The sequence below is a fragment of the Aedes albopictus genome, chromosome 2 (genome assembly GCF_035046485.1).
Source record: "Aedes albopictus strain Foshan chromosome 2, AalbF5, whole genome shotgun sequence".
NCBI lineage: Eukaryota > Metazoa > Arthropoda > Insecta > Diptera > Culicidae > Aedes > Aedes albopictus.
Genome location: NC_085137.1, coordinates 236,375,840 through 236,402,815, shown reverse-complemented (window position 1 = coordinate 236,402,815; position 26,976 = coordinate 236,375,840). Strand labels below are relative to the sequence as shown.

At 40.7% G+C, this 26,976-nt stretch overlaps 2 protein-coding genes across 2 annotated transcripts in view; one reads left to right on the top strand and one right to left on the bottom strand.

Annotated features, from left to right (window-relative positions):
• Positions 1-26,976, bottom strand: part of LOC109412018 (aquaporin AQPAe.a) — a 75,896-nt gene that overhangs the window by 9,103 nt on the left and 39,817 nt on the right. The window contains exons 2-3 of the mRNA XM_062851388.1: positions 1,287-1,407; positions 1,097-1,203 (exon numbers count right to left, since the gene is read on the bottom strand). Of these exons, the coding sequence (XP_062707372.1) occupies positions 1,097-1,203; positions 1,287-1,374 (195 nt within the window). The 5' untranslated portion in view covers positions 1,375-1,407. The remainder of the gene's footprint in view (positions 1-1,096; positions 1,204-1,286; positions 1,408-26,976) is intronic.
• LOC134286392 (uncharacterized) lies at positions 19,376-25,945 on the top strand. The gene is made up of 3 exons (XM_062848004.1): positions 19,376-19,631; positions 19,700-19,764; positions 19,817-25,945. The coding sequence occupies exon 3, from the start codon at positions 19,913-19,915 to the stop codon at positions 25,943-25,945; it is 6,033 nt and encodes a 2,010-aa protein (XP_062703988.1). The 5' UTR covers positions 19,376-19,631; positions 19,700-19,764; positions 19,817-19,912.

The window sequence follows — 26,976 nt, the reverse complement described above, 5'->3', positions numbered from 1 at the left end:
GAAACAAAAATGTATTTTTCAGATTTATCAGTGATGAATTATCACAAAACTTGTTGGTGTTGGGATCCATGCCTGGAATTGCTTCCGATAGTTATATTTTAACACACGTCGCTCATGTGTAGTTTTGAACTGTATCCTTCTGCGTGATAGACTACTTACCGCTGCGATATTTGCCAGCTTGTAAGCTGCTTAAGAGGTTAACAATAATCCTTACCGGAACTTGTGTGCGAAATTCCAACAAGGCTCATCAATAGCCTCTTAAGCAGCCAGAAAGTTCAATTCGTAACTTTATCTGAACTTCGTGAAACTTGAAAGTGTATTTTCTCATGGAAAGCGGAACATTTGGTTACCTGGGTGTGGGTGTGGTTTATACTATCGTATGCTGCTTTGAAGTCAATGAACAGGTGATGCGTTGAGATCTGGTATTTACCGTCCGGTGAAGATCTGGTTCATTGTCGATGCAATCGGCTTGATAACTTCCAAACTACTCATTTGTTTTATGTGACACACGACGTAAGATAATATGCAATAGCACCTTGTAGGTGATACACAAAACAATGATCGTTCGGATCTCACATTCCAAATGGTTGCCTTTCTTGTGAATGGGGCAAAAAGAAGATTTTTTTCGACGCTGTTCTTTGATATTTTTTCCGGGAAATTGTGCGTTCTAGAAAATGGTTATCCAGGACATGACGTACCATAACTTGTGCCTTCTTCTCTTAAGGCGAAACTGGAAGCATTTCCTCACTTTTTTGTTTTTGATTTTTTATTAAATAACGAAGCAATATTTTCAAAATCGGTTTTCGTACACATGTAGCGTATGGATCAAGGCATCTCTTGAATTTTTTGTGGTGGAAAATGGTTTTCGGTTTTGCGGAAACCATTTTTTAATAAAATTTTACTAAAAAATGGAAAACATTGTCCACCTCAAAAAAATTCAGAAGATACATTGAACCATACTCTACATGTGCACGAAAACCGATTTTGAAAATATTACTTCGTTATTTAATAAAAAATCAAAAACCAAAAAATTTCCTCAGCTTCCAGTTTCACCTTAAGAATAAACGAATAATAAAGTATGCTTTCATATTCTTACCATTACAACCATGAATACGCTCAATCCAAAGGCGAGAGAAATTAGAGTCTTATCGCCAGCCGCGTGTGTACATGCTGCACAGCCGAAAAAGTTCAGGATAAAGATGCCTGTATCAAATTAAAACACATGCTTAGAATACATGGAACAATATGGAAATGAAGGCATGGAGTTTTCACTCAAAAATACTCACCAATGAACTCAGCGACCAGCGCCTTCCAAACGCTGTTGGAAGACCGTCCCGACAGTTCGTCCATTCCTAGCTTGTACGAGGTCCCCATTGCTTATGCGATTATGTAAGCGTTGTGCTGGGTCTGAAATTTGGAAAGCATGACGTATTGTTTAGAAGGATAGTATTTTGGGCACTTCATCATCCATGAATGATCGTAATCGGAGAAATGACGCGAATCATTGTATATACGTAATTTGTTGCGAACTTGAAACCAAACTGGTTGGTTTCAGCGAAGCTACTTTCGCATATCTACCCATTTGGATATCAACGATGAGACTCACGTGGCTTTGTTGAGATTAAAGACAGTAATATAATCGTTATTGATATTGGAAATCCACAGATTCTGACAGTGAATTGATTGATGGTTCTCATTAGGTTATCATGATAAAAAGATACAGTGGATTCGGATGATGTGTATTTTATGCATGATATCAAGTGCGTGTTATTTGCATTCATTTGCATTCATTTTGTATTTCTACGTCATTTCTAGTTATTGATATGGAAAAGTGGAAAATTCTAGTAGAATTATTTGACAATTAAACAGCGGTAAATTGGCTTCTTTAGCGGTGTTGAGATAATTCCATATTCTGAATCAGCATGCGAAATTGAGCCGAAATCCAAATTTTCATGAATTTTGGTGATACCACATATTTTTTTTTTAAAGAAGCGAGAAACTTGTTTAGGGTAAAAAATATATTTAGGAAATGTATGGGATCTTACACTACCCATCATATGTAACTATAGACTCACAAAAAGTATTGCAACAATATTGAATCACCCTGTCTCACCTCGATATTACTGTAACTAGAACACCTACGAAAATATCGCCATCAGAAAAGTTGTTGCTGCTGAATAACTTTGCTGAAGACAGCATCTTTGTATTTAAATCCTCAGGTTTTGGAGAAATCGAGGTGAGTCAATGTGATGCAATAATGTTGCAACACTTTTCGGGAGTCTATATTTATGACAAGTAGTGTACATATGTATTTTCGGCAGTTTTGTTCTCTTCGTCTTGGTTTATTTTTTAAACCTGCTGAACTCAGAATTAGCGAGTTAGTCTCATATTCTTCCCAGCCAAGCTGAATTATTTGACTATGTTTCAGGCACTTTGGCCGACAAAAAAAAACATTAGACCTGTTCAATTTGAAACTTTTTTCTCCAATTCTCCGTGACACATCAAATTATCAATCCACATGCAAGAACAAGTCTTCAGTCCAAAATTGAGCCAAATTGATAAAGATTTAAAGGTGTATCAAATCAATTTTGTGTTTTTTTAGCCGTTTTCACAGAAATTTACTCAGAAATTCACAAAATTGCTCCGAAAAGGTGCCGGAGATACCGTTAGAATATAGTTAGAACAATACTCTACAACTTTGCCGAAGACACTACGGTGTTTAAATTGCGTATTTTGAAGTTATTCAACAATTTTCGTTAAAAAATCACGAAAAAACACGATATTTTTATGATTTTACATATAAAAGTCATGTAGTTTTACATTATTTTACGTGACTAACTTAATTAGCTATGACTCCTTTGTATTACGAACATTTCGTCCATGCATCGTTTTTGTGTAGGAATTCGTTTTCATTGACTAATTACACTAGTTTACAGCATTTTTGAACTCGGTAAGCTGATGATCATTTTTGGTGTAGAATCATGCCCTGATTTCGAAAACGCGAAGGAAAAAAATTACAGTAGAGCGGAAATTTTTTCGACTTTTCATACAAGGGTGATGATTTGAAATCGATTTTTGTTCTATTTTTAAGCAACGTCACTCACTTCACACATCTCATTCACCGTAGTCAATGCTCCGATTGAGCTGATTTTTTTACTGTATCTCGCCTACATATGATATGGCAAATAAACGTTGAGAAAGAATTTTTATATTGTTTTATTCTTATTGAAAAAAATACATTTCTTCATATATTTTCGGAAATTTGCCTAAAATTTAAGGAGATCGTCCCTAAAACCCGCCAATATATTGAATTTCATCAATCTGATGCAAAACCTGCATTCAGATGATCGAATGGTATTGTATTCAGCTTTTAATTTATGGCAAAAGATTTGTAATTGGTTGAACAAAACGCAAGATATTTGAATTTTAGTAAATTCCATATTTTTAAAAGTTGTAAAACTTGATATTAAGCTAAAACTCAAAAATCGCTCTACTTAAAATTTTTTGAAGCACGGTTTCGAAATCAGTGCTAAATTGTACTGCAAAAACTTTGGTCGTTGAAAGAAGTTCACGACTTTCGTTTTATTTTGTAAACTTGTGTTATCAAAAGTATGTCACGTTGATACTAAAAATCGCACAGAGTTACCAGCACGTATTAAAACAAAGTTACCTATGATTAAGACGTCATGCCATCGTATTCTAATGTCTTTTGATTCAAGTATCAGAAATGGCGCAGATGATAAGGCTCGAGCCTGCGGATCAGAAGGTCCCAGGTTCAAGCTCAAATACATGATATGCTTTTTTTCTTTCTTTGTAGCAGTTACGATGATGAATCTGCCATGACTTACACGCAATCTCCCAAATAATAATGATCGGAACCTGCCAATTAAGCCCATTCCAGGACTAGCTAGATATTTAGTTTACTTGTTGACAATAAATCATGTCGACGAGATCAGCTGGGCGAAATATTGAGCATCTGTTTGATAACGATCAATTTAGCTAAAACAATTTAATACGATGATAGAACTGCTTCTGGATGCAACATTTTTCAGACAGCTGTGGGTGGAGCTGTATCTATCTACCCACAAATCAACGCAACTACACGATGAAGAGAAACTTCATTCTTACTATGCACTCTACGGTTTCGAAACAAGGCTATGATGCCAAATTGCAATGAGATGTAGTGCGTAGTTTCATTAACTTATAGCTGGATCGAGACGCAAAAAAATCTATTCCAGGACTCGAACCTTGAATCTTCGAATCGACAATCTCATGCTCAACCATCTGCACCAATTTGATACTGATGTTTTAATCATGGGTAACTTTGTTTTATTTTGTGCTGGCAACTCTGTACAATTTTTAGTATCAACGTGACAAACTTTTGATAATTAGTCAATGAAAACGAATTCCTACACTAAAATGGTGTATGGACGAAATGTTCGTAACACATAGGAGCAATAGCTCAATAAATTAGTCACGTAAAACAATGTAAAATTACATGACTTTTACATGACAAATCATAAAAATATTGTATTTTTTCGTGATTTTTTAACGAAAATTGTTGAATAACTTTGAAATACGCAATTTAAACACCGTAGTGTCTTCGGCAAAGTTGTAGAGTATTGTTTTAACCATATTTTAACAGTATTTTCGGCACCTTTTCGGTGCAATTTTCTGGATATTTGAATACATTTTCGTAGAAATGCTCGAAAAAACACAAAATCGATTTGATACACTTCTAAACCTTTATCAATTTGGCTCATTTTTGGACTGAAGCCTTGTTTTTGCATGTGGATTCATAATTTGATGTGACACGGGTAGGTCAAAAAAGGTCTAATGCACATGCCATCCCATGCCTTTCATGTGAGATGCGAAATGCACAATAATATAAGTTCCGTACATGTTTTTTAAAGAACTTTGTTAGAGTGGGGCGGGGCAAGATGGGTCAGTGCCATTTTCGAGCGCATTACTCATGTTTTGTTTATGTTAATAATTTTGTTAGATGACCAGCATGAATATACAAAAGTTTGGGGCATTGATTGAAAAATTATTCACTCTCATTGTAAATAAAAAATAAAATGGTTTTTAGTTATTTTTCTTATGCGGCACATTCCATATAATCTCCATATAAACGGCCGCGGGGCAAGATGGGTCACCTTCAATTTTGAACGTATTTTTGGAGCATTCAAAAGTTATTTATTTTTTATTACAAGACTATCTCATAAATGACATCAATCAAGCAGAATGAACGCTCAAAATTATAACATAAAATTATGATAATTTTTTAGTGAAAACATCGATTTTCAAGTCGGCTTTGGTCCACTTAAATCGTAAAGTTTTTTATATTCCAAATAAATTTATAAAATGTTTACTAGTAGCTCTTGTTTACTCAGTATGGATATGGAGCATATATGAATGCGGAACAAATCTTATATTTTGACGTTTTTTTCGTTGAGAAAATGTGAATTACTTAAAAGGTGACCCATCTTGCCCCGCACTTTTTTCACGGCGCAAAATTGATCACTTTTTAAAACTGCTTGTTTAACATCATATTTTGTATTTAATGAACTTTTTATCGACTTTTAGCATAGCTAACTAGTGTATTAAAGAGTAGCGGACGAATACAAACCAATACGATTTGTATTTACAAAGTTATGGTGATCCATCCTTAGGTGACCCATCTTGCCCCGCCCCACCCTATATTGTCTATTTCCTATAAGGCTGATGATAGGTCATCATCAACGTTAAATTGACAGAGCCTTTGTACTTGAGCCGCAGGTCGCGCACAGCAGACACAACCAAATGTACTTGTCAGCCGTAAATTAATTAAGCAGCATAAAAGCTACCTCTTTCCAGTATTTAGTTATGACTACTTTGAAGCATTCGTATAAATCACTTGCCATTAGTTGCTGATGGGAAAATGTGAATATAAGTAGAAGCTACGTGTTGACTCTAATGAAGACATATATCACGCTATCAACTGCCTGTATTTTCTCTCACTCCTATTAACTCAATGTAGATTTTTAAATAAATATCAAATAAACTGCTTTTATTAATTGGGTTATTAAGACCAACAGTCTTATTTTCTTATTTTTTAACTGCAAGGGAAGTTTGGAAATGTTATCAAATTTAGATTTGAACCGAAATCAGTAAAAAACGACGAATTTTACAAATTATGGTCAAGTTTTTGGCATTCTAGTGCATAATAGCTTGCTTGATATTGCCTATTGCAGTGCAGAGTTGGCGCTGCATTGATGATACACATCTTACAATTCACACGCTCAGCCTACGCGCGCATATAGTCACCGCAGTCAGTGACGCTGATCAGACGTACCGAATCGGGAGGTGTAACATTGATCGTTCATTGAAATCGAAACGAAAAAGTCTAATCAAGGTGGATGGCAGTGGCCAAACGGCAGACGTCTACCTTGTTGTAACTGAGTTGGGTATACTGACGCACACAATTTTGCGTGCTTTGGTCATTTGTTATTTTACCGGTCAAGATATTTAGCAGGAGTGCAATGTATCAAGATATACTTTGCCTCAGCTGCCTAATTTGCATCGACGAAAGGTGAAGTCAGGTGTGCTATTGATGGTCAGCCGTTGTACTTGCGTGACATAAAAAAAGCATGCGATGTTGTAGGTGGTTGTAGTACGCAGTACGCGTCAATGAAATATCGGAAATAAATAACCCTTTATGCTTGTGTTATACGAAAGTTGTTAATGAGTGAAAAAAAAAAATCATGTGACACTGCTCAATATATGATGGATCCTCATCTCAAACAGAATACGATGGGTAAGACTATCGACGTAGCTAGATTTTTTTTAATGTTTCACTTCTTTGTTTATTTAAGATTCGTTAGTTTGTCCCAACTTGAAAAGAATATGATGAAAATCGCATTTAGAGATGCTTAAGATTTGCAATTGCCGTATGCTGTTCCAGAAAAATTATCCTAATTAATGGACCTTTTTTTATTATCTTTATTAACGAGATTTTCAGCCCAGGGCTGGTTCATCTCGGCGCTTTTTAATGGACCTATTTTAACGTTGGAAATTTTTTCTAGAGCCGCCAAAATAATACTCCAGGAAAATTAATCCTATTAAGATCATTTCTGGCCTTAACCGTTTTAACGATGTATATCAGCGAGCGTTTCCCAACGTGATGCATTAGGAAGGTTAACTTTATCAGTAGAATCACTTTGGCAACTAAATTTTGGAAGCCATTATATGTCCTCCATTTTGAATTTTCTCATCAAATCGCGATTTTCGCTGTGTTTGCCACAGATTTCAAATCTAAAATCATCATTATGGAACTTTAACTCTCAGCTTTTCAAAACTTAAAATCATTAAAACATTTAGGTGAGCACTGACCTAAAAAATGTGTAGCAACTTTCTATTCTCTCATGCGTTTTGTAGGCCGCACGCGAATCCTGCCATCCGGTTGCACGCATAAGAATTATGGAAAAATTGAAGGTAGCCCCCCGTTTGCGGTCAGTACACACTTATTTTTGAATGTTTTTTAAAGCTGAGACTTTCAGCTTTCTAATGGTGAGTTTAAAATTGAAATTGGTAGTTGCGAACACAGTGAAATTCGCGATTTGATGATACATTTCAAAATGGCGGCCAAATACAAAATAAACACCGAAGTCTATACTTTCCCTTCATATATGAATGTGAAGCTCTGGACATGTTGAAAGCTCTTTGAAACTCTCTAAAATCCCTCTGAAACATCCCTGAAACCGCCTTGAAACCATCTGAAACCCTCAAAAACCTTTGAAACACACGAAACGTCCTAAAATGCAATGAAAGTACTCTGAAATCCGTTGAAACGTCTTGAAACACTATTGAAACCCCGTTGCAGCTCCCTCAAAATATCCCTGAAACCCCATTATACATTAACCCTTTATAAGGCATAGTTGTCCACGCATACTATTATGGAAATGATTATATACATGATTACATGTACAAAACAATTTTTGTTTGAAAGAAACTCTCAAAAATCTGGTGGCAATATAGTTGCCAGTGGCAACTTGCCACTGCCCTTTTAGGCCAAAAACGCTGGTGGCAATATAGTTGCCACTGCTCGTTTACCCTAAAAACGAGCTTTTGAGGTGGAAATATAGTTGCTACTGCCCGTTTAGGCCACAAGCGCTGGTGGCAATATTCTTGCCACTGCCCGTTTAGGGTACTTTTCTTCTTTTAACTTCGAAAAAAAAAGCCGGAAAAGAGATTTTAGAGTGGATTAGGGCTTAACCCATAATATAAACTGTGCGATAAGCTCACGTCAACCCATAATTTGATTATTTCTTAAAATATTTACCAATGTGCACATACGTGATTGAAACGCATGAGAACCCCTTTGAAACATCCTCAAAACCTCCCTTAGATCTAAAAAAAACATCTCCTTTAGTTCTTTCCTGTAAACACAACTGGTGATCATTTCCATAGTTACCACCATTATTACATTAACCCAGGCAATAATCCTCTGGAGCCGGAGGGGTTATATGACCCCAGCGATGAAACCGAGCATAACAAACGTGTTCGAGACCGGCGAGGTTGCGGCAGCAGAGGCAAAACAATCCGGCTCAAAAAAGGTTAAGGGGATTCACTAAACAGCGTAAAAAGCTGCAGAAGTCATGATTTTCTGTTTTTTTTAATGTTTCATAAAATTGCGAATGAAATAATCAATGCACAATGGGTCCAGAGCCGTGTTTACGAAGACAAAAATGTTTGTGCCTAAACCATAAGTTTTAGATACATGGTGTCTTTGAGAAACTTTTTTCTTATTTTTCGACCTTTTTTCTCATTATTGTGAAATTAGGGTGGTCCCTCTAGTTTCGCTGATCCAAACATCTGCTTTTTAATAGTTTTATGTACGTTCACAAAATGTTCTACAAAGTTGTAAAAGAACTTATTTGGAGCAAGTTTGCCGAAGAAACCATTATTCTATCTCTTATGGTTCCTAACTTATAATTTTTCAAAGTATTCATGTTAGGGTGATCCATGAATTTCAGTTTTCCTGAAATAACTTTTAATTCGTTCGTTTGTCGTAAACGAATCACATGACGCATATTATCAGAATCGAGCGTGTCCAGAAGTGGTTTCTGCGATTTGCTCTGCGTGATCTCCCCTGGAGAGATCCCTTCAATTTACCAAGCTACCCTGACCGTTGCCAGCTTATCAACATGGAAAGCCTTTCAGCAAGAAGAACGAAGCTTCAACAACTTTTTTTATTTGACATTATCAATGGTGTACTCGACTGTCCGGCGCTTCTTGCTGAAGTCCCTTTGAATGTTCCACCCCGACGTTTTCGAAGCTCCACGTTTCTTGCTGTTCCGAGTCACAGAACAAGCTACAGCCAAAACAACCCATTAAGTGTATGTATACGAGCGTTCAATAATGTAAGTGTTAGTTTCGAGTTCAATATATCCAAAGAATGTTTTAGAAATAGGATACGTAATTTAGTATAGTTAATATTAGAACAGTCTGTACGACTAAGTCGAAGACAAAGTAATAAATAAATAAATACTTTGTTCCGAGCACTTTTACAACTATCAACGACGCATCTTTTTCCAAAGAGCTCAAAGTTCTAACTCACGTAGTAAAAAAGATATTGGCATTTTTCTTCAAAAAATCACTTTTTTTCAAAAAGTCATATCTCAAAAAGGAGCAAATGGATTTTCATTCTCCCGGTTGCATTGGAAAGATCGTACTTTATTCTATTTGTGGTGAAAAAACTGTAGGTACCTTTTTTGTTTAAAGCTTTTGAATTTTGAAAATACGATTTTTTTCATGGAAAAGCAGTTGTAACTTTGAAAATCGTTGAGATACAAACTTGACGTCTTCGACAAAATTGTGAGTTTTTGGCTGCTCTAAAAGTGCCCAGAACAAAGTATTGCGAAAAAATCAACACATAAAATTATATTGAATAAACACTGGTTAGGTTTCACGGATTTTGAAAAAATTCGATTGTCGGGTGTGGGGAAACTTCGGGTTTCAACCGCGACGACAATATCGAACTGTCAAGACTAACCCTGCTCGGGAGTAGGGTTATTTTCAAAATAACTATCGAAGTGTCAAATTTTAACTAACAGTTAACAAATAAGCAAAATGGTTCACACCCCAAGTGAACTCCATCATCATTACCTTCTATGATCTCCGCAGGATATCACCACACTCACGGCATAAATATCACAAGGCAGGCTAGTAACCTATGTAAACATCAATTTTGGATGTAAACATGTGACGTCGTTCTTATCGTTTTGGGGTTGTCCATAAACACCGTGGTCATTTTTTTGGGACTTTTGTCGATACAAAATTTTTAATTTGTCCATACAAAATGGTCATTGGCCGAAACTTACCCCCCCCCCTCCCCCATGACCACGTGGTTTATGGACAGCCCCTTTACGTTGATCAAATTGGTGTGGAGTACTAGATCGCCTATGAACGATTTTAACCCTAAAAGGGATACCTTCATGGCCTCAGTTCCGTCACCTCGCTGAGTGTGTTCCATCAAAGACGAGTTCTGAAAGGCGCCTGGGGTCCAATGGACCCCAGGTATCCCTTTTAGGGTTAACTACCTCATCAAAAAACTGTCAGATTTCCGGAATGTATCACCTTCTAAATATTGTACACCGTGATTACACTAATGATACATGATGGGCTACAACTCGTAGCAGTGAGTCTACGCCGAATAAAACAATCGTCTCTACTGGTCCCGGTTCAGGGCCAATCGTCTCCAGTCGTCCTGAACGTTTAGAGTGCTAAGGTACACCTCAACTGCAAAAAGCCAACGTGTGCGCGGCCTACCACGAAAACCGACAGCCCTTTCCTGAGTCTCTGTTTAATATAGTTTTAACCTGTCACTCCTCTGATATACGAGCTACGTGCCCATCGTCCCCATCCCACCGCAGCCTACCGTATTATATTCGCTTCACTATATCCATCTTTTTATATACCTTCTTGGAACAATTCGTATTTCATGCGACGCCGCTGAGCATTCCTCGCAGCACTTTACACTCGAAGATTCCAACGGCTCTCCGATCAACCTCTCTCAATGTGCTCGATTCATGACCTATGAAGCGACCGGAAGCACGCGAGATTTGTCTGCGTTTGCAGCCTATCTTAACGTGTTTTGGGAATTCTCCATAGGTATTGCCCAGGCATTCGTAAAACGTATCCTTTCACAGCGCAAAGGTATTGATCAGGCAGTAGTTGAAGAATTTGCCTTGTATTCTCAATACGTAGATCCGCTCGCATTTTTCGTGGTGTTGTCAGGCTTTGACAGACTACCTTTCGCCGGAGTCGCGTTGGTGGGGCTGCCACCCCAAGCAACCAAACGTTCGGATAAAATAGCATGTTTGGGCTTAATCAGCTGTTCGAAGGAAGATGAATAGCATTCTATTCAGCTCACTTTTTAAGTAGTTAACCGAACTTGAGTTCACAAAAAGTACACTTGTGTCGCTGAAAGGAACGCTATTCAGCTTAAAAATAAACTTCGAAAAAAAAATGAAAAAAATGTGTTTAGTTTTCAAAAGTAATTTATTATTAAGAAACATTAGTTCATGTGGAATCCAAATTGATCAATACCTTGAAATAATTTTTGATGTTTTTTACTTACTGAGATTTGAACTCGGGTTCTCCTCGTTGAAAGTCGGTGCCTAACCACTACTCCATGTATGTGTTGTTAGGCACTGTGGGATTTTACTCAATGTGCTGATATCATATAGTAGAGCTCATTCAGGTTCGCGTGTGAACTTTCCCTGAACTTGGAATACTTTTTGAAGTCGAAAGTTCAAAAGAAGTTCACGTGGAACTTCTTGTGAACTTACACGGTTTGACATTTTCAATTTGTTGTGGTTCGCAGTGCAAAGCAATAAATTAGGGCCAGTGCATCGACTTTAAGAAAAGATTATAAGTTTTCAGCTTGGTATCCAGTGACTACGATTGCGGCGATTACCGACGCGCTGCAGCGACAAGTGAGACGGGTGTGAAAACATCCAGCAAAGCTGAAAAATTTTTGTGCGCAGCCGAAAAACCCCCGGCGGAATCCTGGGGGGAACAGTTGTACGCTGCGGGGGCAGCCTTTGAGCCACCTTTGAGCAATACCTTAGGTATTGCTGATGCGATACAGCGTTTCTTATTCAGCCGCTGGTTGTCAGAACAGACGCTGTTTGAGCCGCACCTCCTTGGTGGACAGACGCTCGCGACGTATCTCCTCAATCTAGCTGAAGTCAGAAGGCCAATAGTGGCCAGACTGCACTATCTGCTAAGCACACAACTTTTAGCTGGCAGTTTTTGTCATCGATAGACCCGTGGAAGAATGAGGTAGGAACTTGAAAGGACCAGAACCACGTCCAGAGCTATGTTGAAAGCTCCAGGCTGTTGACTCATCACAATATTGGTAATGAATAGCTCAGTTCTCCCTCTTGTTTGCAGATTATGCATAAACTAGATGTGCATAAAAAGAGGTTCAAGTGTAGAACTTTTGTACCTTCAGAAAAAAAGGAGATTGTAGCAGACTGTGCGCGCGAGCGGCTTCTAAAGCGTTTTCTAAACTGTCACGCGTTTTCTTTGCTCCGTATCGTTTTGAATATGGTCGGCCGAATTGAGAAACGGCTAGTGTTGCCTTCCGCAAATGTTACTTTAATGTTTTTGCTCTTCAACATATTTCTCTTGCCTGATGATTTAGCGAATCAAGTAGTATTGAATAGGATAATTCGCGATTGTTGTGCGAGTTTTTCTAATTCCCATCGGGGTGCTGAAATTCGTCTTCATTTTTTGCGTGATTTCTGTGTCATTTTGTAAAATTTAATGAGTTGGTTCCCGTATATCTTGTTGGTGCCTAAACGTTGACCAAATGTATCTTTTAAACCCTTCCGCTAACAACACCCAATTTCCAGTAGCACCTAGACCTGAGAGGACGTAGGTCGTAGAGGTCTCTATATACCTTTCTTAGGTGTCCAACTAGTTTTTCTTTAGCGTCCCTCAGCTGTCGCAAGGACGTAGCCAGGACAGCTTTCGCCCGTTGGAGGATTGCGCCAACTTTGTCTTAGAGTCAGTGATTAGCCCCAAATCTCTGTGCTTTGGTAACCTGCTTTATTTTGTAGAACATTTCATTGATTTACAATAAAAAAAAATTGATCGTAGACCCATTTAGATCACCCAGGAATAAACTTTTCCGAAGGCATCATAAATCTAAACCATTAGTTAGATGTAAACATTTTTATCCAATTAGATACGACCCTGAGACCATTGTGCAACGAGTTCATTGCAGTGAAATTCGATCTTCCGGTACCGAAATCAATAATCACGCTATTCTTATCAATTGCAAGACCTCGTGTAATTAAAATCAAACATTCGTCATAGCTTCCAATTGACCATCTAGTATCAATTGGTATTAAGCTACTGATAATTCTATTAATTAGCGATTATCTTCATTTTGATAACAGCTTACCAAGGCTTCAATTCTCAATTAAGATAAGCACTGACGACACTTGTAATTGAAGCTTACGTATCTGCCTACACTTAAGCCCAGCTTAAGTACATATATGTTGTCGAATCGATAAATTTGATAGCAATCACGTTCTTTCATTTGGCAGAGGCAATGATAAATTTCGCCCTTGTGCAGGAACGAGCATACTTACGCGCGCTTTTAGGTATGCACCACATGTTTCTCGGAGTGACCGTGTTGCCATCCTCGGATGCACGTAGGTATGCATCCGCCGCGTCTATAGGGATTAGTTACTTCAAATGAGGCAAAACTCCTCTAGACGAATGGATACATATTTGCGCATGGCTTTCTATACATGCGCGACGATGAACATCGAGTTTACTATCGCCATTGACGTGAATTATCACATCCTTAAACGATAATTGGCATCATCAGCAGCTTCTAAGCTTAGGTATGGCTAACCGGGTGAAGGTTTACAATAGTGGGGGCCTCAAGTGTACGGAACGTGTGCTTACTTTTCATCGTTCTAGAGCCGCTTATCATCGCGTTCGAGAGCTGGCTGTCGGTATCTGTCTGCGCGCCTCATCGGAAATGGGCTAAGAGAAAGATGTTAGTCAAGTGATAAAACGAATTGGCAGTCGGGGTCGCCGGAGATGCACCTACACAACACACGTTTCGCCCAGCACGGTCGGTCAATTTGAAATTCTAAAATTGTGAAACACGCTGACAACGGAACCGTGTTTGAAGTCAACTATACATGTCTACAATTTCTAAGTGATGCTAAGGTGCCAAAGCATATGAGGCAGTTAATTGGAAAATTGTGCTACTCCTCCGTGTGCACAATATGTTCTGATCAGCGATAAAGTGACTGGAGCATCTCCAATGAAAATATCTCGATATGAGAAAAGTTGATCACAACACAACAACTAAATCACTATGCTATTCAATGCTTAGGAAGTATGGTTCGCAAATAACAGCTTTAAATTGCGTGTCGGCGAAACCCCCCTGACAAATAAACTATATTGCGGTTGTAGATAGTTTAATCCAATTACGCAATTGTGTTTATCAATCGGACTGCATGTGGCAGTAGGTACTCAATTTACTCATACTTGACGGCTAAGTACATAGATGTGGTTTACTTTCTGAGTTGATGTGATTGCGGGAGGATGACTTCTCATGCAATAGGATTGCAGCAATTATTGCTTAACAATAATACCTAATGAGAGGAAATGTTCTAACGTGGGATTTTCCAACTTGATACATCATCAATCGTTATGATAATTACCAACAATAAAAGTTTATGGCGGTGTGTTGCTAATTCTCCAAGATGCCAAACTTTTTATTATATCACCTTTATGGTGTATAAGAATCAACTTCCATAAGTTTTATTTGGTATTAGTAGGATGTGTTAATAGGAAATGACGACTTCCTAATTTATCAACATCAAACGGTATAATTAAATAAATCGCTGATTAAATTCTATGCGGTATAATAATTGTTTGCACATCTATCCAAATGAAGGTGTTAGGTCTAATTTTCCAATTGATAAGAGACAGCCTTGCATGAATTACAATCAATTAACATATAAGTGCGATGGCTTCTGGTTGTATCTAATTGAAGAAAACTGTAATTATTTGCCATTATTGAATCACCATTCGGCACATTGGAAGCCCTAGCTTTGGATATGCATCGTGCTTTTTATTGTTTCTTTACCAGTCTGACATTTTCTGTTGTTTAACCGACAATTGCCATAACATCAGCGAAGCAAACAAATTGACTGAATCTGTTGAAAATCGTCAGGCTGATGATTTCGGCTCTCTACATGGCATGCGGTATTCTGAATGGTGATAGCTCGCACACCAGATCAGCTATGGCAGATTATGCACGAGTACGGATTCCCGGATAAACTGATACGATTGATCAATGGATCGAGTGATGCGCGTAGTTCGAGTATCAGGGACACACTCGAGTCCCTTCGAATCTCGCAGAGGGTTACGGCAAGGTGATGGTGTTTCGTGCTTGCTGTTTAACATTGCTTTAGAGGGTGTAATAAGGAGAGCGGGGATGAACACGAGTGGAACGATTTTCACAAAGTCTGTTCAGCTGCTTGGTTTCGCTGATGATATTGATATTATAGCTCGTAAATTTGAGGCGATGCACAGTGGGAAAAAATAGGTATAAAACGCGAATAAATTCAATATCTCAGCTCGGAGTGGATGGATTCGAATGATTTTTTGACACAAACTGTGAAAATCTCTACAGTTTCAGATAAGGAGGGTGTCATTCACCGCACGATGCTGGAAATCAGTGAATTCAGCTCGTTTTACCCCACTCTCTCTATCATACACCTTTTTGAGAAAATCCTCATCTATTCCCGACTGGCGAGCAAAATAAATGACTTATTTAACTCGTATTTGTGTAAAAACTCCCATAATATCGGCAATTTAACATAGGGTTGGTCCTGCTCTTATCGATTGCGTTCCACTCCGGGCGGAGATACATGTGAAATTTCAAAGAAATAGGGGATATCGGGGTTATTTGAAGATATTTCAATTTTTAAAGCCTGTGGTGAGCCAAATCAGCTCCATTCGATACTACGGAAGTTTTTACACAATCACGACTTAAAAACACCATTTATTTTGCACTTCAGAAATTTTCGAAAAAGGTGAAAAAGAGAGAGAGAGTGGGGTAAAACGAGCAAAATACATTGACTTCCAGCATCGTGCAGCGAATGACACGTTCCTTATCTGAAACTATAGAGAATTTTACAGTTTGTGTTAAAAATTCATTCAAATCCATTCACTCCGAGCAGAGATATTGAATTTATTCGCGTTTTATACCTATTTTTTCCCATTGTGCGATGGCGGAAACGCACATCCGACTAAAGTGAAGCCAGGCGAATCGAATTAGTCGGTGTCGAAGACAAAGTACACGATGACAAGGGCTTTAGAGAAGAATTAACGCGCCCGCCACCCCGAATTACTATCGACGGTGATGAAATCGAGGCGGTTGAAGAATTCGTGTACTAGATTGGGCTCACTGGTGACCGTCCACAACGACACCAGCAGAGAAATTAGAGACCTATTATGCTTGGAAATCGAGCTTCCCGAGCAGGAGAAAATAGCTGAAGAATAACAAACTCAGGTATGGAAAACAGAATACCAACAACCTGAATGAGGCTTGTCCGCACTGAGCGCATGAAAATTCTGCTCTTTGGATTTACACCATCAAGCACATCATAAACTAGAAATCTTTTCATCTTATCAGATAGGAGGATGTTGAAGTAATGTAAATCTCATTTCGAACTGTCAAAAACCGCACCGCAGCGCCGCACAAAGTGAAATTCACTAGAGTTTTTTCACCCGGGTGAAAATCTCTTTGCGCGCTCCGTGTGGTGGAGCCCTGTATAAGAGGTAGGGGTAGGCGGGGCAATATGGACACCCTAAGGTTTTTGTCAACTTTACCTGGCAAGATGTCAAGAAAGTTTAGTTTTTTAATACATTTATCCTTTTAAAGTCTATTTAGCATCTATTGCATAAGAATGCTCACGAAGAAAAATGATTTATCCACATCAAAAAATGTTATGAAAAATGTTAGTTTTTCATGACCGTCTTCAAGCATACGGGCAGAATGGACACCCCCATGGGGCAATATGGACACCATGAGATTTTTACGAATTTCGTACATTATTTACACCTATAAAGTCATTTCACTACAAAACAACTATTATGGTTCAATAATACGCCGAAGTAGTTCATTTTTGTTCAGTTAATTTAAGTTCAGGCTGTTTTGGATAAAGCTTCGTTTTTGTCGGCATGTACAGCTGTGCCTAGAACAACTATTTTCCACTGCTGTCGTTTTTTGACCAATTTGTTTCACCTTATGTCTACTATAGTGAACATTTAATCGAAAATATACTGAAATCGAAGAATTTGGTTGGTTTGTGATTTAGGTTATATTTTTCCCTTGCCGCTTCTTTCAAAAAGGTGAGTGTCCATTTTGCCCCGGCAGCAGAAGATGTTTCCAAACTTAATTTTTGATATAATAAAGAAGAAAATATAAACATGTTAAGCATGTAGATACAGCAAAACTACTTGCATGTGTTCTGGAAATATCAGGTTTTAATCGACCTCCAATAAATTAATCACTAAATCATATTTTAGATGGTGTGAAAATTATAATTTCCATGCACAAAAAAACGGAGGACGTAACTTTTTAGTGTAAAATCAAGTATAATTTTAATTTCGAATGTTTCTTTCCTGAAACTACGATTTAGACAAATGGACTATATTCTCCATTAATTAAAAGTTCAAAAAAGTTCGCATATTTCAAAATATTGAGGTTGTCCATTCTGCCCCGGGTGTCCATATTGCCCCGCCTACCCCTAAAATACCTAAAATAATAACTGGTGGGTATTCTGTGCATAACACGTGAATAATGACATCAGGTATGGAAATACCTAAATAATAATCGGCGATTTTTTTTATACAAATAGCTTTTTTTCCATAATTGAATAATACCTCATGCAGTCCTCAAAACCAAACCAATAACTGGTTGAGGTATTTTATTAATACCTACAAAATACCAAAGTAAGTTATTTTCAGTACCAGAATAACCTACCAATACCTAGTCTAGGTATGATACCCGACTTTGGTATGCTGCAGTTATGTGTCAGTTATTCGCTCCTGCTCGGGTTGCTTTGGACTCCGCAGAACTCTACGATCGTACAAAGTTCGCCGTCACACGAAGTTAATTAGGTATCTACAAAACGCCGATTAGACCGATAGTCCTCTATGGGCACGAAGCATACACTTGGAGAAGGCGAATGAATCACGAGCTGCATCATCTGTTAAGTGAACCAACAAACGTCCAGGAATTCTGGTCGTCATCAGGAATTCTGGTCGTCATATCTGGTAGAATCCTGAGTGGAATCTCAGCTGGAAGCCCGACTAAAAGAATCACAGAAGAGGAATTACTGGAGAAATCCCGAGATAAATCCCTGAAAATAAATCGGAGAAGAATCTTTTAAGGAATACAAGCAGAAATCCTGGCACGTATACCTGAGAGAATTACACTTAAATTCTCTGAGTATAATAAAATCTTCGAAAAAATAACGGGAGGAATCTGTGAAGTAATTCCAGCAGGAATCCCTGAAGGAATGCCGGCCAGAATTTCTGAAAGAATGCTTTCAAGGTGTTCTAAATCAAAGATTACTTTATTCCTGAAGGAATCCCGCAGAGAATACCGGATACAATCCTTACAGAAATCATGGCAGGAATCTTGAATGGAAGCTCAGCAGGAATCTCTGAAAGAACCATAGAAGATATCCCGGTAGGAATCATTGAAGAAATCCCTGAACAAACTCGGGAAGAATTGATCTTGTACCGACTTCTCGAACCCTCTAAGCAGAATACCTTCTTCGAATGAGTGTAATCAGTTTCGTACCTTTTAATTCCGCCCTATGTTACTTATCCTTTGGCAGATACGCGTATTTCGACTACCACTTGTAATCTTCCTCAGTGTCAGTTATCCACTCAAGTGAGATAACTGAAGTGGATAACTGACACTGAGGAAGATTACAAGTGGTAGTCGAAATACGCGTATCTGTCAAAGGATAAGCAACATAGGGCGGAAATAAAAGGTACGAAACTGATTACACTCATTCGGGAAGAATTGTTGAAGGAATCCCATCAGATATTCCGACACGAATCCCTAAAACACTTAAGATAGGCTTTAGAAATTTTGGCAGAAAGCTACATTCTTTCATATTCCTTTTCGGGAGGAATCCCTAATGAAATAACAGCAGTAATTCCAAAAAGAATATATGAAGGAGTTCAATCCCTGAAGGAATGCCGAATAGAATAACTAAAAAAATCCTTTTAAGATTTCCTAAAGCAATCCCTGCAGAAATCCCTGAAGAGATCTTGTGGCGACGGGCCCCCCGTTGCGGCGGCGCTTACTGAACCAAAACGCTTCGCTTCTTCGCTTCGTGCTGATGACGGACACGTCAACGACGATGACTGACATTCGAGACGACAACTTTGATCGCATTAGTGAATCGTGAAAAATCATTTCTAAACTAAATTCCATAATTCTATCAATTTGTACTTAAAAGTAATTTGCCTAGACTAGTGAACTTTCTGAATTATTGCTAATTGCTTATCCTACAAAAGTACAAGTAAGTTGTTTGCCTAAAACTTACCTATATACCATCAGTAAATGTTATCTTAACCTTTCTTAATCTAGCATAAAAATATACACACGAAATCTGTCGACTCATCATTCCATAACACTATCGGTTTACCAAAATTGTAAGTACAATTAATGAAATCAAAGCACCCAACTAAATAAACAATATTTCAGCTTAAAGCTAACAGCATAACAACAACTGCGTTTGCTATTGAGAGTTGGAGGACCGTCACGATCACCCGAACATTTCTTTAAGAATTTTGTCGGAGAATGTTGTACCGGAGTGACGATATGATGAAAGATCGACATGAACCCACACTCCACAGTTGCCAATCGTGTAATCGACCAGATGCCGCGGAAACGGACATGGTGGAATGTAGTATGTGCAAGCTGTGGGAGCATTTTGGCTGCGCGGGCGTCGATGAAACGATTAAACAACCGGATCGCCGGTATAATTGCCAGGTATGTCGTAGAAAGATGGGAGCTGTCAGTAAGCAATTACCGCTCCCCGCGGAAGATCGCCCTATTCGAAGCACTCGGGCCAGTTCGAAGAGAACCCAGGCAGCAAGTGTGACGTCGAGTGTACGTGCAGCAATGATGGAGGCTCAACTGAAAATTGCGGAAGAGGAGCTGCAGCGACGGGAACTGGATTTGTTGGAACAAGCCGAGATCAAGAAGAGGGAACTGGAAGAATCGGAGCGCCAGTTGGAGGAAAAGAAAAAAATAGCCGAAGAAGAAAGAAGCCTACGTGAAAGGAAGTTGAAGGAGGAAAAAGGGCTCAAAGCTATGCAGTCTCAGTTAAGGAAGGAATCCATGGAGCAACGGCAGGAAATCATTCGCCAGGCGGCGTTAAGCAGCAGCAGAAGTGAATCTGTTGCGGACTCCATCCAAAAGGTATCGGAATGGTTAGAAGAGCATTCGGGTGCTGGAAGATTAGAAGGAAATCAAATGGGAGAAAATTGCAGTAACAATATCGTCGATCCCCCCTCTAAGAAGGTTCCTGCTGACCCAGTACAACGAGCTGTTGAGCGTCATTCATCAGTTCGTGGCATTTCACCTCGACGACCGGAATCTATACCCCGTCGGCCAGTGATCCATTCAACTCCGCTGCAGCCTGATGAACATCCAGTTCTGCGCCATCTGGACCATAGCCGAAGGTTCCTCAATCCTAACGATCAACGGTCCGAGCGCGCGAACATGAGTGATTCCGAACATGCGGTTCAAGAACCTGTAACCCTCACCAAACATCACATCGCGGCGCGACAGGTTCTGGGCAAGGAACTGCCGATGTTTAGTGGCGACCCTGAAGACTGGCCCATTTTCATCAGTAGCTTTCAGCAATCAACGATCGCTTGTGGTTACACAGAGGCAGAAAACCTCATCCGATTGCAGAGATGTCTACGTGGCCGAGCTCTAGAAACTGTCAAGAGTCGTCTACTTTTACCTGCAGGGGTGCCCCACGTCATACGGACTTTACGCACACTCTATGGAAGACCAGAATTGCTGATCCACTCGCTCCTTGACAAGATTCATCAAGCGTCGGCACCTAGACAAGATCGACTCGATACCCTAATCGATTTTGGTATTTCGGTGCAGAACCTTGTGGACCATCTCGTGGCAGCCGACCAACGGGACCACCTATCGAATCCGGTTTTAATGCGGGAACTAGTGGAAAAGTTGCCGGGTTCGATCCGCCTGGATTGGGCTGCGTATAAGTCTCGTTTTCAGACGGTAAATCTGGAAACATTCGGAAATTTCATGTCCAACCTGGTCACCGCAGCGAGTGAAGTTACCTACGATCTCCCGGGTGGCAACAGCTCGTACAGAATGGAAAAGCGGAAACAAAAGGAATCGGGGTCATTCCATACGCATACCCCCGGTGTATGCAATTCTTCTTCCATTTCACCACATAAACCAGGTAAGCCTTGCACATCTTGCGGACGAGATGGCCATCGTGTAGCAGACTGTCCACAGTTCAAGTTGGCCGACATGGATGATCGGTGGAAGCTTGTTAACGAGAAAGGACTGTGTCGAACATGCCTCAACAATCATGGGAAATGGCCATGTAGGTCATGGCGAGGCTGTGAGATTGAAGGATGTCGCCAGAAGCACCACACGCTTCTCCACACTTCTTCGGCTTCGGACAATGTTAATGTGTCAGCAAGTCATGTATCATCTGGTGAGTTTTCTTGGCCGCTTTTTCGAATTCTACCGGTAGTTCTCTTCGGGAACCGAGGTTCCCAGGTAGTGTTCGCATTCATCGACGAAGGTTCCTCGTATACCCTCATGGAAGATTCTATCGCCGACAAGATTGGCGTGTCGGGACCCAAGGAAGCACTCACCCTTCATTGGACAGGGGACGTTAAACGTACCGAACACCAATCGAGGATCGTTCAAGCGGAGATTAGCGGGAAAAGGGGTTCTTCCAAGTACAAACTGGTACACGCCCGGATAGTTAGTAGTTTAATGCTTCCCTGTCAAACTCTTAAATACTGTGAACTCGCCCGAAGATTTCCACATCTACGCGGCCTTCCGGTGGAGGATTACGAGCTAGTTCAACCAAAGCTTCTGATTGGGCTGGACAATCTCAGATTAGGCATTCCTCTGAAACTCCGCGAAGGGGGGCAAAACGAACCAGTTGGCGCCAAATGTCGCTTGGGATGGACTATCTATGGCTGTGTTCCCGATCAAACAACTCTTCGAGGTATCGTCAATTTCCATGCTGCTGCGGCGCCCACCCACGAAGACGAAATGAACGAGCAACTGCGTGACTACTTCGCGCTGGAGAATACTGGAGTTACGGCTTCAAACTACAAGCTAGAATCCGAAGACGACAAACGTGCGAATCGAATCTTGACAGAAACTACAAAGCGGACAGAAGACGGGATCCGGTTTGAAACTGGGCTGTTATGGAAGGTGGACAACCCAGACTTCCCCGACAGCTATCCAATGGCGGTCCGACGATTGGAATCTCTGGAAAGAAGATTGCAGAAAAATCCACTTTTGGCCGAAAAAGTGAAACATCAGATTGCAGACTACGAGCGCAAAGGCTATGCGCACAAGGCAACTCTCGTTGAGCTGACTTCGGTGGACACAAGCCGCATCTGGTATTTGCCCTTAGGAGTGGTAACCAGCCCCAAAAAACCCGAAAAGGTCCGGCTGATCTGGGATGCGGCTGCAAAGGTGGGCGAGACGCACGGCGAGACGTCATTCAACTCCAAACTTTTAACTGGACCCGATCTGCTAACTCCACTGCCGAAGGTCCTGTGCCAGTTCCGCCAGTTTCCAGTTGCCGTCAGCGGAGATCTGATGGAAATGTTTCACCAGATAAGAATTCGGTTTCCCGATTGCCAGTCACAAAGGTTTGTATTCCGCAATAGCCCCAGTGATTATCCACAAGTTTACGTCATGGACGTGGCCACGTTCGGGTCGTCTTGCTCTCCTGCTTCGGCCCAATACGTGAAGAACCAGAACGCACATGATTTCTCGAAGGAGTTTCCCCGTGCTGCCGAAGCTATAATCAAAAAGCACTACGTGGACGACTATTTGGACAGTTTTAGGACCATCGAAGAGGCGATAGATGTAGTGAATGAGGTGAAGATGGTGCATTCGAAAGGCGGTTTCACTCTGCGACACTTCCTGTCTAACAAGTCGGAGGTTTTACGTGGTATCGAAGAGATCGCGCAAGAAGAGTGCAAGGATTTATCGCTGGAACGAGGAGAGCACTCCGAATCGGTTCTGGGGATGAAGTGGCTTCCAATCGAAGACGTATTCACCTATTCCGTAGTGATGCGAGAGGATATTCGGCATATTCTGGAACCACGTCATATCCCTACAAAACGCGAAGTTGTCAAAGTCGTCATGACGCTGTTCGATCCTTTGGGACTGATCTCATTCTTTCTCGTCCACGGAAAAATCCTTATTCAGGATATCTGGGCAAGAGGAACGGACTGGGATGCGGTGATTCCAGAGGATTTGTATAATAGATGGCAGCAATGGACGACTCTACTCCCGAAACTTGAGCAATTGCGGATTCCTAGATGTTATTTCGAATCCGGAATTCCAGAAAACTCTAACCATCTGCAAATACATGTCTTCTGTGACTCCAGCGAAGAAGCTTTCTCCTGTGCGGCATACTTACGGTTGGAAGTCAACAGTGTGGCACAAGTGGTACTCATCGGTTCAAAGACGAAGGTAGCCCCACTGAAAACCATTTCTATCCCTCGACTCGAACTGAAAGCCGCAGTCCTTGGCACTCGCCTGTTGGAAACTCTTCAATCCTACCATAGCCTACCGATCTCCAAGAGATTCCTTTGGAGCGACTCGAGTACCGTACTCTCCTGGATTCGCTCCGACCATCGCAGATACAACAAATTCGTTGCCGTCCGCATTGGTGAAATCCTAACGGTAACTAATCCCACAGAGTGGAGGTGGATACCGACTAAATTGAACGTTGCGGACCAAGCAACAAAGTGGAGCAATGGCCCCCAGCTTTCAATGGAGAACCCCTGGTTTCAAGGACCAAACTTCTTGCTTGAACCCGAAGATTCGTGGCCAATACAGCGTCAAGCTAACCCGACGAAGGAAGAGCTCCGCTCGACTATAGTACTGTGCCATCTCACGTCTCAGGTAGACCTTCCGATCGAAATTCATCGGTTCAACTCGTGGTCGAAGCTTCAGCGATCTGTGGCGTTTGTGTTTCGCTATGTGAACAATTGCCGCCGAAAAAGGAAACGGGAAAGTCTGCAGCTGGGAGTACTCACCCAAGTCGAACTGGAACAAGCTGAGGAACTTCTATGGAGAATTGCGCAGAAGCAGGCCTTCCCGGAAGAATTATCCATTCTTGGACGGTCGCAAGGGAAGCCTGAGGATCGCCATCATACCGTTCAGAAATCAAGCTGCATCTACAAACTGTGGCCGTTCATGGATCATCGTGGAATCTTGAGGATGCGTGGCAGGATTAGTGCAGCTCCCTACATATCGTATAAAACCAAATTTCCAGTAGTCTTGCCCAAAAATCATCAAATAACATTTCTCGTGGTGGACTGGTACCATCGTCGATACCGTCATGCCAATCGCGAGACAGTCGTCAATGAGATTCGGCAAATGTTTGAAATTCCGAAGTTGAGATCGCTGGTTCAAAAGATTACTAAAAATTGTATACGGTGTCGTGTTGTCAAAGCCGCTCCACGACCTCCCGCCATGGCCTCATTGCCTGAATTTCGACTCACTCCGTTCATCAGGGCGTTCACGTTTGTCGGCCTTGATTATTTCGGACCAGTTTTCGTAAGGGCTGGCAGAAGCCTAGTTAAAAGGTGGGTTGCCGTTTTTACTTGCCTTACTATTAGGGCAGTACACTTGGAAGTGGTGCACTCTCTTAGCACGGAGTCGTGTATTATGGCCGTACGCCGTTTCGTATCTCGAAGAGGCCCTCCGAGAGAATTCTACACGGACAACGGTACATGCTTCCAGGGTGCGAGCCGGGAACTAAAGGAAGAAATGGAACGTAGAAACGAAGCCCTGGCATTGACCTTCACAAGTGCGGAGACCAGCTGGAAATTCATACCACCTGCAGCACCACATATGGGTGGTGTTTGGGAACGACTTGTTCGATCGGTGAAAGTGGCGACGGGGGCAATTTTGGATGCAGCACGTAAGCCGGACGATGAGACGCTGGAAACTGTTCTACTAGAAGCAGAAGCGATGATCAACTGCAGGCCGCTAACGTTCATACCACTGGAGTCGGCTGATCAAGAGGCTCTGACGCCAAACCACTTTTTGTTGGGAAGTTCCTCTGGGGTCAAGATACTACCTACAGCCCCGGTAGATGGTCGATCGGTACTTAGAAGCAGCTGGAAGTTGGCGCAGTTCATCACGGAAGAATTCTGGAGACGATGGATAAAAGAATATCTACCAGTGATTAGACGAAGGTGCAAATGGTTCGAGGAGACGAAGGATCTTGCTGTTGGTGATCTCGTGATGGTGGTCGACTGCTCAACAAGAAACCGTTGGTTACGGGGCCGTGTACAACAAGTGTTCCCGGGTAAGGACGGAAGAGTACGCCAAGCTTTGGTACGCACAGCAACGGGAGTTCTTCGAAGACCAGCGGTCAAACTAGCTATATTGGACGTCGCGAATTCTTGTAAACCAGACCTGATGTGTTCCGAAAGTCCAACAGATCACCAAGGTTTACGGGCGGGGGTATGTGGCGACGGACCCCCCGTTGCGGCGGCGCTTACTGAACCAAAACGCTTCGCTTCTTCGCTTCGTGCTGATGACGGACACGTCAACGACGATGACTGACATTCGAGACGACAACTTTGATCGCATTAGTGAATCGTGAAAAATCATTTCTAAACTAAATTCCATAATTCTATCAATTTGTACTTAAAAGTAATTTGCCTAGACTAGTGAACTTTCTGAATTACATATTGCTAATTGCTTATCCTACAAAAGTACAAGTAAGTTGTTTGCCTAAAACTTACCTATATACCATCAGTAAATGTTATCTTAACCTATCTTAATCTAGCATAAAAATATACACACGAAATCTGTCGACTCATCATTCCATAACACTATCGGTTTACCAAAATTGTAAGTACAATTAATGAAATCAAAGCACCCAACTAAATAAACAATATTTCAGCTAAAAGCTAACAGCATAACAACAACTGCGTTTGCTATTGAGAGTTGGAGGACCGTCACGATCACCCGAACAGATCTCAAGAGCAATCCCTACAGCAATTCCGGAAGGAACATCTGAAAGAATCCTGGGAGAATCCTGTCAAGATTTTCGAGAGGTATATCTGAAGAAATCTCCGAAATAATTCCTGAAGGTATCTCTGGAAAATCTCATCTTATCTAATTCTTACCGTCTTACCTTCCACCTAACCGTCTTCTCTGTCCTCTATCCTAAACCTCTATCCCAAACCTCTATCCTAAACACTGCTGAAAATGTAATTTCGACATAATATCTAAATTCAACCACATCCAGCTCATTCTAGAAGTTGAACTTGAGAATATGGTGTATGAAAAACTTGTGCGGCTTGACCAGTTCTACGAGAAAGTCACGGAAAACCGTTCTTTTTTGAATGTTTAAAGTAAATGCCACGGTCTACCTTCAAAAAATGCCAATTGATATTCATCATGAATATCATTGACATTTTTTGAAGGTAGTACGCGACATTTATCCCACATATTGGAGGGCTTGTGCAGTCCAACCAAATGAGCTCAAATTTTGGGAGGAATTACAAAATATGGTTACACATCGAATATGTAGGTGGTGAGGAGTACAACAATGTTTGAACCACGCTAAAACGCATATGCTTTATAAA

Coding starts and splice junctions, on each gene's coding strand:
- LOC134286392 (XM_062848004.1), top strand. CDS start 19,913: ATGTTGTACCGGAGTGACGATATGATGAAAGATCGACATGAACCCACA.